Source organism: Erigeron canadensis, chromosome 8 (assembly GCF_010389155.1).
Source record: "Erigeron canadensis isolate Cc75 chromosome 8, C_canadensis_v1, whole genome shotgun sequence".
NCBI lineage: Eukaryota > Viridiplantae > Streptophyta > Magnoliopsida > Asterales > Asteraceae > Erigeron > Erigeron canadensis.
This window is the reverse complement of record NC_057768.1, coordinates 37,369,377-37,388,890: the sequence shown is the minus strand read 5'-3', so window position 1 is coordinate 37,388,890 and position 19,514 is coordinate 37,369,377. Positions and strand designations below refer to the sequence as shown.

At 31.8% G+C, this 19,514-nt stretch overlaps 3 protein-coding genes across 3 annotated transcripts; 2 read left to right on the top strand and 1 right to left on the bottom strand.

Moving 5' to 3' along the window:
• Nucleotides 1-4,875: 4,875 nt before the first annotated feature.
• LOC122579166 (plant UBX domain-containing protein 1-like) lies at nucleotides 4,876-8,581 on the bottom strand. Its single transcript, XM_043751278.1, has 7 exons — nucleotides 8,441-8,581; nucleotides 8,211-8,331; nucleotides 8,025-8,093; nucleotides 7,313-7,380; nucleotides 7,058-7,187; nucleotides 6,779-6,883; nucleotides 4,876-5,301 (listed from the first exon to the last, which is right to left on the bottom strand). Exons 1-7 carry the CDS (start codon nucleotides 8,459-8,461, stop codon nucleotides 5,093-5,095), a joined length of 723 nt encoding a protein of 240 aa, XP_043607213.1. The 5' UTR covers nucleotides 8,462-8,581; the 3' UTR covers nucleotides 4,876-5,092.
• Nucleotides 8,582-12,541: 3,960 nt separating this feature from the next.
• LOC122611369 (serine/threonine protein phosphatase 2A 57 kDa regulatory subunit B' theta isoform-like) lies at nucleotides 12,542-16,744 on the top strand. The gene is made up of 3 exons (XM_043784391.1): nucleotides 12,542-12,595; nucleotides 12,934-14,398; nucleotides 16,160-16,744. Exons 2-3 carry the CDS (start codon nucleotides 13,187-13,189, stop codon nucleotides 16,526-16,528), a joined length of 1,581 nt encoding a protein of 526 aa, XP_043640326.1. The 5' UTR covers nucleotides 12,542-12,595; nucleotides 12,934-13,186; the 3' UTR covers nucleotides 16,529-16,744.
• A 283-nt stretch (nucleotides 16,745-17,027) lies between these two features.
• On the top strand, nucleotides 17,028-17,862 carry LOC122610762. The gene is made up of 2 exons (XM_043783721.1): nucleotides 17,028-17,479; nucleotides 17,529-17,862. Exons 1-2 carry the CDS (start codon nucleotides 17,028-17,030, stop codon nucleotides 17,860-17,862), a joined length of 786 nt encoding a protein of 261 aa, XP_043639656.1.
• Nucleotides 17,863-19,514: the final 1,652 nt, after the last annotated feature.

Sequence of the window (19,514 nt, the reverse complement as noted above, 5' to 3'; positions counted from 1 at the left end):
AGAAGATTTTATGTATATATAAAATATATGTGAATGATTATGTAATTTACAGATTGCACCTCGCTACAAAGGTTTCATTTATATATTTGATGTTAATGTTAACTAGAAAGTTCTGGTGCCGCCCGTTAGGCGGCGTCGGTGTTTAAAGCATGTTATGGTATTATCCAAAAGGGTGGTGTCGGTGTTTGAAGCATGTTGTGGTACCTACCAGGAAAGGCGGCGTCGGTGTTTAAAGCATATTGTGGTACTTACCAGAAAGTTTTTAGATGTAAAAAAATCGGTTAATGGTTGAAATATGTGTCTAATTGTAAAAAAAAAAATTATGAAAACAAATAATAATTGGAAAACAAATAAATCAAAAAGTTCTAAAAAAATGTAAAGAATTTCTAAACAAAAAAGTTTGAAAGCAACAAAAAAATAAAAATTCAACAAAGTGAACTAAACTAATACACCAAATCATCAAATGTAAAAAGGTCAGGGTTATATATGTAAAGTTTAAAGGGTTGAAAATGTAATATCTAAAAAGATTGGAAAAAAAATTAAAGAATGGCGGCAAGGGGACTCGAACCCACACCCTTTACACCATAAGTGGAGCCCAAGTCCAGTTGAACTAAATCAATTTTTTGTTTATTATCTCATTTATCAAATATATATTTCTAATATTTGTTGTACAGAAAAAACCAAAAAAACTACTGTTTATTAGCCTCAGCCTTAATGATATTCTAATAATGTGCTTGATGTATTTACCTACTAGCCTAGCCTACTATACCTAGTTAATCAGTCACAGATTAAAGACTTAAAGTACATTTTTACTCCTTGATGCATCTGTCTTTACATTTGAGAGTTGTTTATCTTCCAATAACTAAAAAAAAAAACCCTTTAAAATTAGTTTTTGAACCTTAAATAAAAAATAAGAATAAATTCTAGCTTTTAGATTATTTTACTTACCTCATCTTCTTTTTCTAGATTTGTTTATTAAATTAAATTTACTATAAATCTAAGGGTTTTGCTAAACGAAGCCCTAAAGGCTTTTGTTAAAGTGCATTAAATAGTTGTACATTTATCATAAAAATTAGACTTTTGATATGGAAACGTATAACATTTTTATACACCTTAAGTGAAGCCCTATGGGCTTTAGTTAGTATTTTCCTAAATCTAATTACTTTATCCTTAATTATGCTAAAACTTTTTGAAATGAACTATATATATTTTCATGCCTAATGTTATGTGTTCAATAACCAATTCACACTCTTGGTTTTAATTCCTAACGATATTAATACAAAGCAGAACTTGATCGACTTTTTTTAATCAATTCAATAATGGATACATGTTTAAGTTAAAAAGTAATTTTGTTTTTTCATATATAGCTTCCCTCTTATTACATATATCAATCAATCTTATTTTATATCATGAGAATCATATAAACTTATCTTCTTTAAAATGACAATAAATATTATATCGATTAAAGTAATAAAAGCTATTTAATTTTATTTTTTTTTCAAATTCTACTATTAAATTTTTTATATCTAAAGATATAAAATGTTACATAATGTTGCAAGATCTAATATCAAATCATATATCCGATGTATAAGAATGTTGTTTTTTATTGCTTTGAGACAAATTACAAGCTAAGTATCCATTCCCGTCTATTATAGTGTTGTTTTGAAATTTGTACCTTTTTAACTTTACAACAATAAAGTAAATATTTATTTCTTGATACAATAAAAATTATGTAATTTGATATTTCTTATACTCAATATAAAAGATGATCATAATGATAATTATTCGCTTTTTAACATGTGATGTTTTAAACCATAAATGTACATTATTATAAAAAAAAAATATATATTAGTGTGATCAATTATATAACTTAGCTTGCGTATTACGTGGGATTATAATCTAGTTCTTTAATACAATCGGGCATCAAAGCGTAAATGAAATTTCTATTTCTATTTATATAAACTAGTTTGTTTATAAGCCCGCATTGCGGGCTTCAACTATCTTTTTTACGTGTATAATTACGACATAAAATAAAAGGACCAAACATGCTGATAGAAAACTAAAATCATAAAGAATAATATAAAAATATGTCCCTAAACGTAATATTATTATCAAGTTCAAACGTTTGTTATAACAAACAAACATGTAAAGACAATAGTGTTGGTGACCCGTCGATAAAGTTTTTAACCTTAAAATGTGTTATTGATAAATAAAAAAAGACCTACAAATAAATTTTTTTAAAAAAAATTCAAAAATACAGATTAAATCTTAAATATGGGGCCATTGCTGGTAAAAACTTATTTAAGGCCCAATTAAACATGATTTTATAAAATAAAAAAAAAAAAAAAAAAAAGCCAACAAATTGAGCAATATGTGAAGTTAAGGGGAAAAAATATAAAATAAAAAAGCCAACAAATTGACCAATATATCAGGTTAAGAAAAGAAAAAAAGGAAGAATGGGGCTAGGAACCTTAGGTTGGAATATTAAACCCCTTAGGTTGGAATAGCAAACACCAAACCACCTGAGCTATGCACCTTTTTGTTAAATATCCACGTTACTGTTCATCGGTCCATTTATATTCATATAACGTTACTGTTCATCAGTCCATTTATATTCATATAGGGTATATAATAGCTTAAATGGAAATGATATGTGCATCTAGGTTTTAAATAATAATGACTAGGGGTGTTCTTTATTTGGATTAACTGGATAACCCATCCAATTCATTTAACTTGTGAACTATTTGGATTGGGTTATTCAGATTTGGTTTGGTGTTTGAGTGAAACCGATTAAACTAGTTATTAAATGGTTTGGTTTAGAAAATTTTCAATTGGGGCCAACCGAAACCCGATTAAGCATTTATTTACTATTTAATAAAACTATAATAACCTAATTTAAATGACATAAATACAACTTCAATTATTTTAATAATTTAATGTAAAAAATCTTAATACATGTAGTTATTTGAATAACCTTATCATGAATAAACAAAATGGTGTAAATTAACATTCGGATTGCATGATTATTCAAATATACTGCTCCATAAATTAAAACTTGAAAACATTTTTTATTTGGGTAATCAAAAACCCGACCAAATAACCCAAACTTTATTTGGGTTGTTTGCATTGAGTGGCCACATATATGGATTGGGTAATGGGCGGTTTACTAATTTTTAAAAAACCGAATAACCTAAACCGAATAACTCTATTCCCCCAAAACCCGACCAAATGAACACCCCTAATAATGACGATCAGTGTTGGATTGTCGGGTTTATATTGACAAGTTTCAGGTTGACTTGTTAAAATGATTTCGTTGGTGTATGTATTACAGATTCGTATGTCCTCCAAAACAAATCGTTGAGAAGCATATTGAACGAAAAATACAAAAAAAAATCATTTGAGATATCAATATTTTAAGTAAATATATAATATGCCATACGAATCTTAGCATACTTGTAAGAAATATCTATAAATAATACTAAATTTTAAGGTTTTGAAAAGTTATATGATAACACTAGTATAGTTTGGGTTAGAATCATGAAATTATAAGGCACTTTCATTTTGGAATACAATAAAATTATCAATTTAAATATTCCCTATTTTCTTTGGTACAAGAGAGTCAAGCCAAACCAATCCTACTAAATCGTGTAGACCCATTTATGTTCCAAATATCGTAATTTTTACATATATTGATACATCTCATGTGTATCAATATAACGGTATGAACACAAATAATTGTAGAAGAAATGAATACAACTTAATTCAATTTTAACTAACTTTTAAAACAATGTTTTACAAATTCAATCATAAATAAAAGTTAAGTAAACACTTTACAAAATATTGGTATTAAAAACATTGGTTTAAATAACTATAGACATTTTTAAATATGTTTGGTGCCTTGGTGGTGGTTAAAGACTTCTATTCTACCTACTACCTCCTTTTCGAATATTACTTGTCATTTTATCAATATTTTAACTTTGATTTTTTTAAAATAAAAAGAATTTTCTTTCATGTTAATAATCCAACTATTCATATTAGTTTAATTACTTTATAGGCCAAGTTTTAATTGACAAAATTGACTAATCTATATATGAATGTCGTTATGCTCCCTCTTTCTTCACTATTAAACTTTACATTACATTGCATTACAATATATTATTATTATTATATATATATATATATATATATATTATGAGAAAAGTGAATACGAGGTTGTAATATATTCAATTTGGGTGAAAAACATCTCACATACCAATATTTTAATATTTTAAATAAATGTTTGACCCCCATGATTTTTATGGTTTAAAAAAGGTATGTAAGAAGTTTTTCACCCAACTTAAATGCCTAATAACCTCATATTCTCTTCCCCTATATATATATATATACTATCTATACTCCCTTATAAAAAGTATTGGAGTTCTTAAAATTAAGCATTTTTTTTCTTCCTAAAATACTCTTACTTATACATAAAATCCTTATATATCATCATTTCTCACATTGTCTCTAATCATTACACGCTCTCATCGACCTTTTATCACCCTCCGCTGTTGCCTTCCTTCTCCACCGCTTCCCTCGATCTCCATCACCGCCTTCCTATTATATTTTCATCACTTTTTAGCCGCTGCAACGCACGGGTACTATGCTCGTATATTATAAAATGAAAGTATTATTCAATGTCACTAACATATCTAATCAAGAAAGTAGAAAGCAACCTGGGTCATCAACTGTGACGTTGATATCAACCATCAATAATTATCCTTGCAAACACTTTACAAAAAATTCTATAGTTTAATTTAAAAGTGGCATTTCACATATCAACTTACGAAAAGTGTTTCATACACTTGCCCGCAACATATTCATAGTAATTCATTATCATTTCGAATAATGTCAAGTTGTTTTCTTGCATAGAAAGGTGAAACTGAAGGGCGTATCATATAACCCTTTAAAAACACTTTTGCCTAATCTGCTGAATCTTGCCATGACACAGACATATTTTTAGTGTCTTTAAACTTGTGGAAAAGACATTACCAGAAACAGGATTTACATGGTCATAACGCTAAGATATGTTTCAAGCAAATATCAGTTATCTAGTTCACATTTTCAACCACTTTGGCTTCACCATCTTTTTATCAGTAGTGGCTTTCCGCGGTTGAACTGGTTGTTGGGCAGCAGCCGCTACGGGTTCGGTGGTGGTAGCTTGGCTGACCTCGGCTTTCTCCTGTTCAGCAACGAGTTCCAGACCTTTTAACGACATGACATCCTCTTTAAGGAATGAACCTGATGCAGCAATTTCAACATCACCTGCACCGCCAATACAAAATATTCAGTTCAAGTGATAGCTGTGTTGTTTTCATACCATCACTGATATCTATTGTTAAATATTCTCTCCACCCGTCATACACACAACTAAAAAGGAAACATCGTTAGGCAAATATTTTTTTAGAACGGCATCCTTAGGCAAATTGATTAGAGATAAATCCTAAAAATATTGATGTTGCATGTTGCACACCACACCCGGTTTGCAGAACACCAAACAAAGCACTATACCAACGGCTGTGAAGTTGTATAGACCTGATATCCTAGTAGATTTAATATCTAATTGGCAACACAAACTATAACTCTTTTCTTAACCATTCAATCATTCATATGAAGCAAACATAAGCTAGTGCTAGGGCTGGTGGAGGGTGATGCCTTCAAGAAGTGTTGAATGGAGCTAGGCGATTACTAGTACTTAATCACTAACTGAGAATTCAACGAAGGGCATATACAGTTCATTTAAATACATAACATGATTAGCTTAAATCAAGGAATTGAGAACTATCTCCTAATGATACATTAACTTTATACATATATATATATATAATATATATATATAGGGTAACACTCCGGTGGAACACTTTTAAAATAAGAACGGTGAGAACACTTAAAGACATCATTTTGATGCATTAAAACTCCATAAAACTAACATAGTGCATAACTAATTATCATTATCTAAGTGTTTAACAACACGTTGATCCGTCAAAATCGAAAAAATCACGTTTTTTGTTGGATGCATCAAATTGATGAATATGCATCCAAGATGGATGCACAAAACAAAAAACATGATTTTCTTCGATTTTGACAGGCCAATGTGTTGTTAAACACTTAAATTATGATAATTAGTTATACACTATGTTAGTTTTATGGACTTTTGATGCATCAAAATGTAGTTTTTAAGTGTTCTCACCGGTTCTTATTTTAAGACTGTTCTTATTTGATTGTCCCCCTATATAGGGTAACACTCCGGTGAGAACACTTTTAAAATAAGAACGGTGAGAATACTTAAAAACATCGTTTTGATGCATTAAAACTCCATAAAACTAACATAGTGCATAACTAATTATCATTATCTAAGTGTTTAACAACACATTGATCCGTCAAAATCGAAAAAATCACGTTAATATGATCCCTTAAAATGCATAGCTTTAATAATTACTTGCTAATCAATGTGGTCAATTTTAGATGGCCAATTAAGCTATTTGAAGTGATGGGCGCCACATAACTACGCCTAGCATGGCCTGTCATAGCATGGCTTTGGTAATCAGCAAAAACAGTGGTTTTAAACTCATATGTCACGGTGATTTAGGCACTACATTAAGTAGGTATCAACTCAAACAAACAACAAATATGAAGGTGAAACAGTGTTCACAAATCTAAAAGATACTTGCAATTAAAAAGTGACACCAAAATCCAATGAGCACGATCCAAGTTATGTGAGGACGGTGATTCAAGTACTCACCTTTTGATTCATTGTATGAAAAGTAGACAATTGCTCCAGGAGCAAAGCCAGCAGAATAGAGGTCCTGAGACATGTCCTTTATTTGCTTCTTAGGAGGAGTAGTATCTAACACCAAAAAAAGGAATATTCCATTAATATGACTATCCAAACATGTTCTCACTTCTCAGATTTGTGGACACCTTTCATATATGCCTAAATCTAGATACACTATTATACATAATACCATAATGTAGTGTAGTAACTGTACTGAAAATGTAAAAAAGAATATGATATGCTCACATATATAAAAAGGGATGTCTGGTTGAGCCACTACTTTCTTGAGAAGGTCCGCCAAGCTTTGCATTGTTTCTGATGGATGGAACGTCGCTTCTAATGTGTGGTTATCTGGAAAACGAACACGTATCACCGCCTGTACCACAAAAAATGAAGTTAAAATCTATTAAAGCAATTTAAAGATTGCAATACGCTAAATTGAATAAGATCAAGCAGAGGATCTTCAGAGAGGTCAATTTCATTAAATCGTTCAATTTCTACCTTGGTAATCCTTGACCTACGAGCCGCTTGTTCTGCTTCTCGAATTTTTCTTGTCTTCATAACATTATCTGCCAATTAGTGCACACACTTGATTAACGACCACTTTTTTCAAACACATTATTTTGTTAATAAGATATTAATGTATGAACCTTGCGTACAAGATATAGTACATAGAGAGATAAGGGAAGAAAGATATCACCCCCACCAGAACACAAACATAGCTGAATGACAACTATTCAGCCTTAATCCACTCCCCATTTTTCAATCGGGTGTATGCCTCACTTAAGTCTCTCCAAAATGGAATAGATCACCTTGTACAAATTGTCATTAATTAGGGTACGAGTACCTAATAAACTATCCCTTGATTCATTAAAAACGGAACACCAAAGAAATTTGTACTTACTTCTAACAAAACAGATCCCCTAAGGATACACAAGAACAAAAACATTAAGCTTTTGTACGAATCTCACAATTAAGCAAAGAAAACTTCTAAAGTTCACGGGTTCTTAAAAATCTAGCGAGCATTCGAATAGGAACATATGAGCATCTATATATATATATATCTAATTGCAAGTAACAACCGTATGCTTCTATTCTCGTTATATAATGACATTGTATTTACAACATCACACTTTAACAAAACAAGAAAATTATACTTGTTAGCTCATTTTTATCATTTATAGTAAAAACCAAAATAAAAACATCATCTCACCTTCCTTTTTAGTACTCAACATACGATAATAATCTTCCGCGGTGAATTCGTAAAACTCATCAGGCAACTCTACAAATTAACGAATTATACAATAATATTCATAATTGATAAAAGTATATATATATATATATATACAGCCTTGATTACATATAAAAAGAGTAATAATAAGAGCTGAAGTGCAAAGACCATCTGTGTTTGTTGGGTCTTGTTTTGTTGTTGTCTCAGTAGAAGAAGAAGAAGAAGAAGATGTCGTCTCAAACACACGGATTTCTCGTCCATAATGTTCCTTTGCAGCTTCCAGTTTTTCCTGATTATTGTTTTGCAAAACAAAACAAAAAATCATCAAACATTACACAAACCAAACACAATAACCGCAATTAATGAAAATAATTTACTGGCGGTTAAATTGGTAAAACCTTAGCAGATTGAGAGTCCATGGGATCAGATATTGATTAAAATCTTGGATTGTTTTTTTTTTTTTTTTTTTTAATTATGAATTAACTGAAGAAAAATAAAAAAAAAATTTTAAGCGTTGTGTACTGTTTTCTTGAGGAAGAGGATTCTTTTTGTCTGGAATTTTCTTAGGCTATTAATCTATTATTGGGTTAAGTCAACATTTTGTAATTGGGCTTTAAGGTCTTGATCCCCATACATTAAAAATTAAAAAGCCATACTTCATTAGCCCAACTTGTGTTTTTCTTTTAACAAGTCTTTTCTTAGAAGGTTAAATGTCTAAATAAATAAATAAAATTTAATGTGTAAAATAAAATATTCAATAGGCATACATGGTGGCATGGAGCTAGCTATCAATATTGAAAATAGTCCAAATTCAATTAATTACACAAGTTGGAAAAGTGTAAACTATAGAGTTATCACTAATTAATAAGGCCCAAATTGAGCCTTCACAAACGTGACGACCCTCGGACTAATGATGAGCCTTTTTATGCACATTCGCACATTATTACGTTTGGCATATGAAATTACAAACAAAAGCATATAATAAGATTCGTTAATTAGGATAAAAATTGTCCAAAATATGACATGACAGAAGACAAAAGACAAATAAAAAATAGACCAGCACAAGGTTTTAGCAGGCATCCAATTCCTCATCAACCACACACATGTATTGCAGGCTTATTCCATTTGTCTCATTTTATTTTATCTAGGTTTTGTCCGAAATGAATCTACCTATATTTGTATCAAAAGAAAAAAAAAATCAATATAAACTAGGGCTTTTGAATTATTTGAAAATTGTAGTAAAATCAAAATGAAGTTCATATACAGGAAGTAATAAGATGTTGTTCAAAGCACTATTAACCTTTAAAACACCAAATGTGTCCTAAAAATAAACGAAATTAATACAACTCAATCTTTTAGCAATGTTTTAAAGATTAAGTTAACTTGGCTAGTCGAAAGAGTACTCAGTCGGGTACCCAGTCTGATCACCCCAATTTTTCTATGGCAGTCTGTTAAAAAAAATATATATATTAAACTGTGTTTTCAAGTTGAGTAATTTGCATATATAATTTTTGGGTTAATTACTTGTAAGGGTATTATATTTGCCAACTTTTATAAGTATATAAATTAACATCGGGATAAATATCCTGGAATGTAACAAACTTTGGACTAATGTCTATAATAGGAAATAACTAAAGTTTTGTGTATTGTATGTAAACAACTTTAAAAAATGTTTATTGTATGTAAGAAAACATACGTGGCAACCATATAGAGGTGTCACTTGTCTGATTTTAATTGGTTGAATACATTTTCTTACATACAATAAACATTATTTTCGAATTGTTTACATACAATACACACAACTTTAGTTTTTTCTTACTATAAATATTCGTTCAAAATTTGTTACATTACAAGATATTTATCCCATTAACATCTCTAGGTGTTTGTAAGAAAATGAAAGTGATGACTGCTTTAATTGATTTAGTCAAGCGATTGAACCAAAATTAGTCATTCAACCAGCACAAAAATAAACTGATTTAGAAAACATTGTTTTTAGGAATTGTCGCACTCGCACACGCTCCTGGAACGACAGTCCAAATTTTGCACCCACGCCTTTTTGTTTATTGATGGCTCATGGCTGCTTCCCTTTTCTAAATTTTATATTCTCTTTTGGGCCCAGTGTTCAAGTTTTCGAAATTATTACGTATAATTTGTTGCTTTTGCAGTTTTGCGTTTTGCTTATTAAATCACTTTTACTAGTAGAAAAACTATTTATTACGAGTAGTATTGATCAAGCGTTGTGTATTTAAAAAGTCAAATATAAACGGTTTTCAGTTTTGGATTTTTTTACAATATTGTCAATGTCAGTTTCTATGCTACAAAAACTATAAAATTAATAATTATTAAAGTCACCTAATAAACGCATTTTTTATCGTAGAATTGTCATGTATTTGTTGACTACCAAGCCTTGTGATGATTTAGTCGAAGCAACAAGAAAACGTCAAGATTATGAGTATTGGGTATACATTACTAGTTACTACAACCTTATTTGCTATTTAAAAAGTAAGATTATCTAATAATAAAAATGACTCCCAAGATCTTTAGAATTAGCAACTTTTACATGAATTTTTAAGTGGATGAGATTAGTTAAGTGGTCTCAGTTGGAGATGAGATTGCACGTGTTTATGGGTTAAAAGAGATTCAAGCTGGGAAAGACATGACGATGAGCACTCATTATTGTAAACTAAAAAGGGTACCTGCGTAAGGCGCAATGCGGTGGCAGCACTAAAGACGACATGTGGTTGTGGTTATTAATTTAAAATAATTGATGTAAAAGAAGTAATATAGTAATGTTAAGGGTTGAGGATTGTATGTTGTAAATAGTATCATTAATGGTATTATAATTATATTATGGGTAGATAATTTAAATTAATAAATAAATGAGATAGTTAGTTTAGGTTGATCGGAATTGAAAAATCTTTTGGATGTACATTGGGTAGATCTAGTATGTAGGTTGAGAAAAGTTAAAAGTTAAGGAAAATGAAGGTTTTTTTTTGAACATGGTTAGTAGTCAGCATTCGAGACATCATAATAATATCCAATTGTGCAGTAAAATATTTTAAAAGTTGAAAAGTTAAAAAAGATAAAAGTTGATTTATTTTATAAAGGGGTAAAGAAGATACCACATGGCTCCTTTAAAGATGATATCTAACATTCAAATGTAAACGAATTCAAAGATTTTCTCATTTTTTTTATGCATCACAGAGGTATGTTAGACAAAGCTATTCGTATTTGAGTTTTTAGTTATTAGTTTGTAGCTAGAGTTTGTTAAACAATAAGATTTTATTTGGGTATGGTCTGATCCGGTTGCTTAAGGTTTATATCTTTATTATAGTTAATGTAATCTTTTATATAATCTTTGCCAGTTTTTCATATATAACAACAATGCGACATTAAAATTTCTATGATCTAACATTTTTTTTATGATATGGCAAATTAGCTAGAGTTTATGAGTTGTTAAGATAAAATGAAGTAAAAGGACCAATATACTAACCTAAAAGATGATATATATAAAATTTGCTAGAAGATATTTTCATAAGTACTCTTCTTTTCTACAACAAATCCCGCATGATATAGTTGTACACTGTATAATACAGTTTGTACATTTGTTGTAGATAGCTAAATTTTGTTATACAAATATCACTCCCCATTTAGCTTGATATATTGGACCATCCTAATTAACATAAAATAAAAAATAACACTTGGCAATCAAAAAAATGCCCTTAAAAGAAGATGGAAGAACATAAACAACAATCAAACGTAGTTTAAACATGTAAATATATAACATAAGAGGAGTTTTTTAAATTTAATTGTAAATGATTATGTTTTTAAGTTAGAAATATATATATAGTTAATGAAAAATAATTGTGTCAATTTCAAACCATTTTCATATTTCAAATTGCTGTTTAATAAATTTTTATTTTTATTTTTTCCAAAAACTTAAAAGTTCATTAAAAAAGCAACTACACAACAAATCTCTTCTTCTATATCTATACTCCTTTATAATACAAACTAGGTATTCTATTTTTTGAATTTTTAAATCTCTTAAATCATTTATTACATATTTTATCTATTAAATTATCTTTATTAACTCCTTAAATCACATGAATTATTTTATATCAATTATCTATCTTACTCGTCACCGTCGCCACTACAAGTCACCATCGTCACCACCAACACGCCACTACCTACACCGCCGCATTACACGGGTATTCGTATAGTTTAATTATCAAACCGATTCAACTAACGAATTGGTTTTTAAAACATTAAAAAAACACTCTATAAGCAAACTTTATTCAATTTTGATAACGAAAATGAGTTCATTTTCTAAATTGTTGGCTAACTATACAGGAGGATTACAGGTCAGACAAAGAACCAAATATCGCTTTCTTATTATAGCCCATTTTCTCTCTCACCCTTTTCTTCCTCTTTTTCGTCTCTCTCAGATCGTTTTCAGTTTTCTATCACTGATCCAGGATTCTATCTCTATCTCTACATATTTATATATATATATTCTTCTTCTTCATCAAGTTTCAAGAGAACAACTTCTTTATGTGAGTATACTTTCTGTAGGTGTTAAGTTTATCTGTTTACACTTTTGTTACATGATAATATTTGGCTAATTTTGTTCATGAATGCTATATGTGTCTTGTAGATCATACCTAGATCCTGTTATATTTTGATCTAATTAGTTTCTAAGATAATTTGTTATGATGATATAATCAACCCCTTTTCTTACTTATATGTTATATGAAGTCATTTCTTGTAAAACTTAAAACTTGGCTCATAAGATTAACTGTAAAGACTTGTGTTTTTATATGTGAAAAATGTGTATTTTGGAGGGTTCTTTTTGCCCTTTTTGATTATTGGGTTTGTTTGAATTCTCTTGCAGGAGAAGTCAATTTTCGAGATTTGGTTGATTTAAGTTATCTGTAAGATTTATCTCGGTTTTTCGAGATTTTTGAGTTGTTGAAAGGAGATTTCTTGGAATTAGCTGGAAAAAGTTATGTGCTTTTTCTGGATTTATTCTCATTAGTCCCAAATTTTGTTATTGATTAATAGGATTTTGACTTTGGGATAGAGTTTCGTGATTTAGTGTTGGGATATCGGTGAGTTGTAGGCTTTTATTTTTTCTTGTTTAAGTGATGTTGAACAAGATACTTAATAGGCGCCCTAAAAAGCCTCATAAGTCACATGACAATCGAGACGGAGGAAACCAAAATTCTTATTCAAATACATCAACTAGCTCAAGAACCAACAATGATGTTGCAGTAACTCGCCCTAGTAGTTCAAATCCCACATCCAGTCATGGGCCAGTAGTTCATCCAACGGGCCCAAATCACGCCAACAATAGGATTCTCCAATCTCAAAATTCGAAGTTGAATGGAAATTCAACCGTTTATGAGGCGTTGCCTAGTTTGAAAGATGTTCCAAGTTCCGAGAAACAGAATCTGTTTATTCGGAAGTTGGCTTTATGTAGTGTGGTATTTGACTTCACTGATCCAACAAAGAGTTTGAAAGAAAAGGAGATCAAGCGACAAACGCTGGTGGAGCTTGTTGATTATGTTACTTCTGCAAGTGGGAAATTTCCTGAAATCGTTATGCAAGAAATTGTGAAGATGGTGTCGGTGAATATCTTTCGTAGGCTTACTCCACAACCTCGAGATAACAAAATGTTAGAAACTTTTGATGGTGAAGAAGAAGAACCTTCCATGGATCCATCATGGCCTCATTTACAGTTAGTCTATGAATTTATTTTGAGATTTGTAGCATCACCAGAAACTGATGCAAAACTAGCTAAACGCTACATCGATCAAGCTTTCGTTTTGAAATGGCTAGATTTATTTGACTCAGAGGATCCACGAGAACGGGAATACTTAAAGTTTGTTCTTCACAGAATGTATGGAAAATTCATGGTGCACCGCCCTTATATCAGAAAAGCAATCAATAATATATTCTTCCGTTTTGTTTTTGAAACCGAAAAACATAATGGGATTGCTGAATTATTAGAAATATTGGGAAGTATAATTAATGGTTTCGCGTTGCCATTAAAAGAAGAACATAAATTGTTTCTTGTGAGGGCACTAATTCCACTTCACAAGCCGAAATGCATACCGATGTATCACCAACAAATATCGTATTGCATTACACAATTTGTAGAAAAAGATTGCAAGCTTGCGGATACAGTTATTAGGGGTTTGTTGAAGTATTGGCCGATTACAAATAGTTCAAAGGAAGTGATGTTTTTGAGTGAGCTTGAGGAAGTTTTGGAGGCAACACAGACTCCAGAGTTTCAAAGATGTATGGTGCCTTTGTTTCGCCAGATTGCTCGTTGCTTGAGTAGCTCACATTTTCAGGTAGTTATTTGTGGTATATTATGGTAATTTAGACTGGCCGGATAGGTTGGGTAATGGGTAAAAACCGGGGAGGTTGGGTAATCGGTAAAAACTGGGAATGTAAAAACAGATTATAATTTTTTGTCAGGTTTGGCTGACCAGAAACACTTCATGTTTAAAGTTTTCTATAAACAATTAGTATGTCAAATATGATTTGCAACAATTATATTATTCTAATAGTAATATCATTTTTGTTTGAATAAACTGATATAAGATGTTTATCCATTGAATACATTTTTGGCAGCCAATGTGGGGTTAGCCCACTTGGTAGAGGCTTATGCCTCTTAGTCTCTTAGATTGGAGGTCTTAGGTTCAGTTGTAAGCTTGGAGATAGATTAGAATATTTGGTATCTAATAGAGTAGGAATTTGCTGTTAAAAAATAATAAATAATTTTTTTTGGCAACTTTCAACCCAGTTGACCCATTTCCTTTTGAATTTTTTTTCACTTTGACCTTTTATAGAAAAAAATAGCCGAATTCACCCACTGATAGGCAAATGGGTGGAAATTGATGCATCTATTATATGAAGTTGTGCTAAGATGCCAAGGTTCTCGATAAAGATTTACAAGATTGTGAAAGTTGATATGGAAACTTCTGGCCTAAAAAATTGTCATGGAGTTTTCTTTTGTTTACAAGAACTATATCAAACTATACAATACTCACCCCCTTTTGCATCATAAATACACTTTAACTTCCAACTTGTTTGACCCATTTTTTATTAAGCTCATTTTTTTTTCCGCTTCGACTGGTTAGAGATAAAAGCATGGCATGAATCAACCCGTTCATAGGTAAATGGGTCGAATTAATACCTTTGCCATATAAACCTGTGCTAATCCCCATTGAATTTTACATTTTGATTGTGATAGTTGATGCAGAGACTTCTAGACTTCTAGCCTTAAAAGTTTAAAACTGAAGTGGAGTTTTCTTCTATTTCAAGAATCAAACTATCCAAAACTTTGTTTAATGTTTGTAAAATGCAATATGTCCATATGTGTTCTGGAAATATTATAGGTTAAGTTATTTACTTGCCCAGTTTAATTTCGTAAAATTGAATTGTACTCGTATTGTTTTTAGCGTACATAATATCTCACTTCTGCCATTATTGAAAAGTACTTTTGGATGTATGACTAGAGGAATTTAGTAATATCTTAATAAAAAAAACTTTGAGATATATGTCTGCTTATTTGGCAAATATGTTAAAAATTATCTTTAAATGGCAAGAAAGTAGAGGCTTTGTTTTTGAGTGGCAGAAAGTGCGAGGAATATTAGTACTTTTGACTTATGAATATGGGCGTAAACATTTTAACATCACAACTCTACTAAAGATTACAGATCTCCTGAAACATCATAGAAAACAAGGTTTTGTAAGTTATTATGAACATTCTTAATTTGTAATGACAAATAGAAAGTGTTAAGAAAATATTTGACAGGTTAACAAAGCAAGAGGAATCACGTGGATTTGAGTTTTAAAACTAAAACTATCTATACTAGGCAGTAGGCAATGTTGTTAATCTTTTGAAACATCCTAGAAGTTAACTCGAGTCACAATTTTGATAGGATCTGTGTTATAATGGTGCCAAATTGTTTAAATGTCCAATCTTTTCGATTTTAAACATTTTCCATTCGTGGGATATGTTTATATGTTAAAAAGTTGTTAATCATCATAAAAGCTACCCTTTTCTGCTATGAAGTTGAAATTTTAACAATTTCTTGAATTTGCAGGTGGCAGAAAGAGCATTGTTCCTTTGGAACAATGATCATATCGAGAACCTAATAAGACAAAACCGAAAAGTAATCTTGCCAATTATATATCCAGCATTGGAAAGAAACACCAAAACCCATTGGAACCAAGCTGTACAGAGTTTGACCTTAAATGTCAGAAAGATCTTTTCTGATGCAGACCCCCAACTTTTTGAAGAATGCTCAAAGAAGTTCAAAGAAGATGAATTGCGAAAGGAAGAAAGCCAGTCCAAAAGAGAAGCTATCTGGAAACGCCTTGAAGATGTAGCGGCTCAGAGATCTGGCGGTGGTTATGAGCCAATGGTCATTTCCCAGAAGGTAATTGCGACTCATGTTTCATCATCTGGTTAGAGTACACTAGCATTAGGAAATCCATCATTGGGGGTTTTTTTGTTGCTTGCTACTTTAGGTCGATGAAATACACATCATGAAAGAAACAAATCCGTTCTTCTAGTTAAGGAAATGGTGTTGATGATTTGGATTTTGGATACAACGAATTTGTGTATATACACTTTTGACACATTTTGAAATTGTTTGCTTTTAGATGATTGTGATTTTGCCATGTCATTTTCCTGGATTTAAAATGTGTATTAATCATGTTACTTTTACATAATCCATGTTTAAGTTGCATCCTCTGTGGATTCTTTCAGTCAAATAATGGCGAATGATGTCGCTTGTAGCTTGTGATATGAGAGTGGAATTTTTGTTACAAATCATCTCTGTTTGTGTGCGGAGGGCTTTCATTCTGTTTAGTTTTCGGTGCGATCCTTTGGAGGGCTGACATGAGAACTTGCTTGCAAGCGCCAGCGTGGGGGTGGTGTTGATGAATAAAAGCGTTCATACTGAGGAAATGGGTGCTTTTAACGGCATCTCTTTACCAAATGGTAACCTGAGTCTCTCTCACCTCTTATACGCGGACGGCTATACCATAATGGGTGAATGGTCTAGTGAAAATGTGATGAACATGATTCGCATTCTTAGAGTTTTCTATTGCTGTTCTGGTCTAAAAATAAACATGAGGAAGTCTTGCTTATATGGGGTGGGTGTCGATTCTGGTACAATTAAAGATGTGGCTGCACGTGTTAACTGTAAAGTGGGTTGTCTACCCTTTGTTCATCTTGGTATCATGATTGGGGCGAATATGAACAAATTTTCTAGCTGGAATTTTATACTTGACATTTTTGAAACTAGACCAAGTATATGGAAAGGGTCATGGTCATCTATTGGGGGTCGGGTCACCTTAATTAAAGCTGTATTGGAGTCATTGCCCACGTATTATTTCTCCATCTTTAAAGCTCCATGGTAACGTGATTGAAAGGTTGGAGTCTATTATGAAAAGGTTCTTATGTAGTGGTAGTGGTGATGGAAGAAAAGTTCATTGGGTTTATTGGGAACGTGTTGCGTCTCCTGTCAAACACGGGGGGCTGGGAATATGCAGGCTTAGAGATAATAATGTGGCATTGTTAACAAAATGGTTATGGAGATATAGAACTGAAACTGATGGTTTATGGAGAAAAGTTGATGCAATACATGGTAAGAATAGGAGTTGGGGTCCGCTGCCTCTCAATAATACCATTATGGGGGTGTGGAAAAATATAGTTCGATCTCTAGGAAAAGTGAAGGTTGGGGATGCCTATATTAACGAGATGGTTAAAAGGAAAGGTGGGGAATGGGGAAAATATTAGGTTTTGGTTAGATCCCTGGTTCAGTAACATACCCCTAAAGGATGAATTTCATAATCTTTTCAAGCTTGAGAAAGTAAAGAAATGTACTGTGGGGGAGAGTCACAATCTGAGATCAAAAAGATTTATGGGCTTGTGGCAATGGGCGGATGGTCATTGCGGTGATGTAGAACTTAATGAGTGGACTGGGCTTGCAAATAAGCTTGAGTAGGTTAGAATGGGGGATGGTAAAGATAAGTGGTTGTGGATGGGATGTAACAATATGGAATTCTCTGTGAAGGCTGAAATTTTTTTTTTTGTTAAGTGGTACCGACTTCAGCAATAGATATGTCTTCAAATGGTCCAAATGGGTGCCTAAAAAGTGTAACATCTTTGTGTGGAGGGCGGCGACTGGATAGAATTTCTACTCTCCTAGCACTTCAAGCTCGTCATTGTGTGTTTAATGACGTCAACTGCGATTTGTGTAAGGATGCTCCAGAATCGGCTGATCATTTATTATGTGAATGTCAGATCGCATTGGAAGTCTAGGACCGGATTAGTATTTGGTGCAAGGCAAGCTCTTTCTTCATGTTCTCGATTAAGGACTTGATAGAAATTCATAATCATGTGGGACTTCAAGTAAGATCGAAGAAAATACAAGGAGTTGTCATGGTTACAAGTTGGTGTTTATGGAAAGCTAGAAATGACTTCCATTTTCTGAATATCCCCGTGAACATTGGTAAGATTGTTGCTAACATCAAAAGCCTGGGCTACTTATGGTTCAAGAATAGAACAAGGAATTGCTCGATTAGTTGGGAGGATTGGTGTAAGTTTAATGTAGTTGATACTGTATAGATTGTAATTGTTATTTCCGTTAACTTTCGAAAGAGTATATGAATAAAATTTAGCTTTCAAGAAAAAAACAAAACAAAAAATCCAAACCATTGGAAAACGATATTAAAATGTTTTTTATAATTCAAGCTACGAACTTAAATTAATGGGAAGTGATAATAGTACCATTTATTTTGATGTTTTTATCACAAAGCTGTATTACTGGATTTGTACAATCTGCTACATATATTATACTTAATGATAAATTTGATTGAAAAGAGTGGCACTAGTATCATTTATCTAGATTTATGGGCGTTAGGGTAATCACAATTGGTACCGCATGACTAATGGTAGACTCATGAAGCCCCAAACTACAAGCCATACCATTGTGTGGCACACGTGGTTGCTTCATGGTTTGGTAGTTCTTAGAGGTCACAATGAATGCATATTGGTTTTTTTCTGCCCCTCTCTAGGTTAAACAAAATAATATAAGTGGGTCCCAAAATAACAATTGATTAGTGGTGTATCTTTTTATTGAATTAAAAGTTTTCTATTGAATTAAATTAAACTAATAATTTATCAAGATCAAGGTTACGATTGGTTCTCATGTTTCGCATAAAATTTAAGTTCCTTAAACAAATCTTCTCCTAGACACATGCATGCGCGCGCACACACTTACATATACTAGCACGGTACTCGCGCAATGCGGCGGTGGTCGGGACGATGATGGTGTGGTGGTGGAAGCGATTGTTGGTGGTGAAGGCGGCGTCAAGTGATGTAGATAATTGATTTAAAAGGTTAATGAAGATATTTTAAAAGATAAAGGACTGGTAGTGTAATTTATT

Coding starts and splice junctions, on each gene's coding strand:
- LOC122610762 (XM_043783721.1), top strand. CDS start 17,028: ATGGGTGCTTTTAACGGCATCTCTTTACCAAATGGTAACCTGAGTCTC. Junction 17,480..17,528: donor TCCATCTTTAAAGCTCCATG/GTAACGTGATTG, acceptor GTTCTTATGTAG/TGGTAGTGGTGATGGAAGAA.
- LOC122611369 (XM_043784391.1), top strand. CDS start 13,187: ATGTTGAACAAGATACTTAATAGGCGCCCTAAAAAGCCTCATAAGTCA. Junction 14,399..16,159: donor TGAGTAGCTCACATTTTCAG/GTAGTTATTTGT, acceptor TTGAATTTGCAG/GTGGCAGAAAGAGCATTGTT.
- LOC122579166 (XM_043751278.1), bottom strand. CDS start 8,461: ATGGACTCTCAATCTGCTAAG. Junction 8,332..8,440: donor TGGACTCTCAATCTGCTAAG/GTTTTACCAATT, acceptor AACAATAATCAG/GAAAAACTGGAAGCTGCAAA. Junction 6,884..7,057: donor AGACATCCCTTTTTATATAT/GTGAGCATATCA, acceptor TTTTGGTGTTAG/ATACTACTCCTCCTAAGAAG.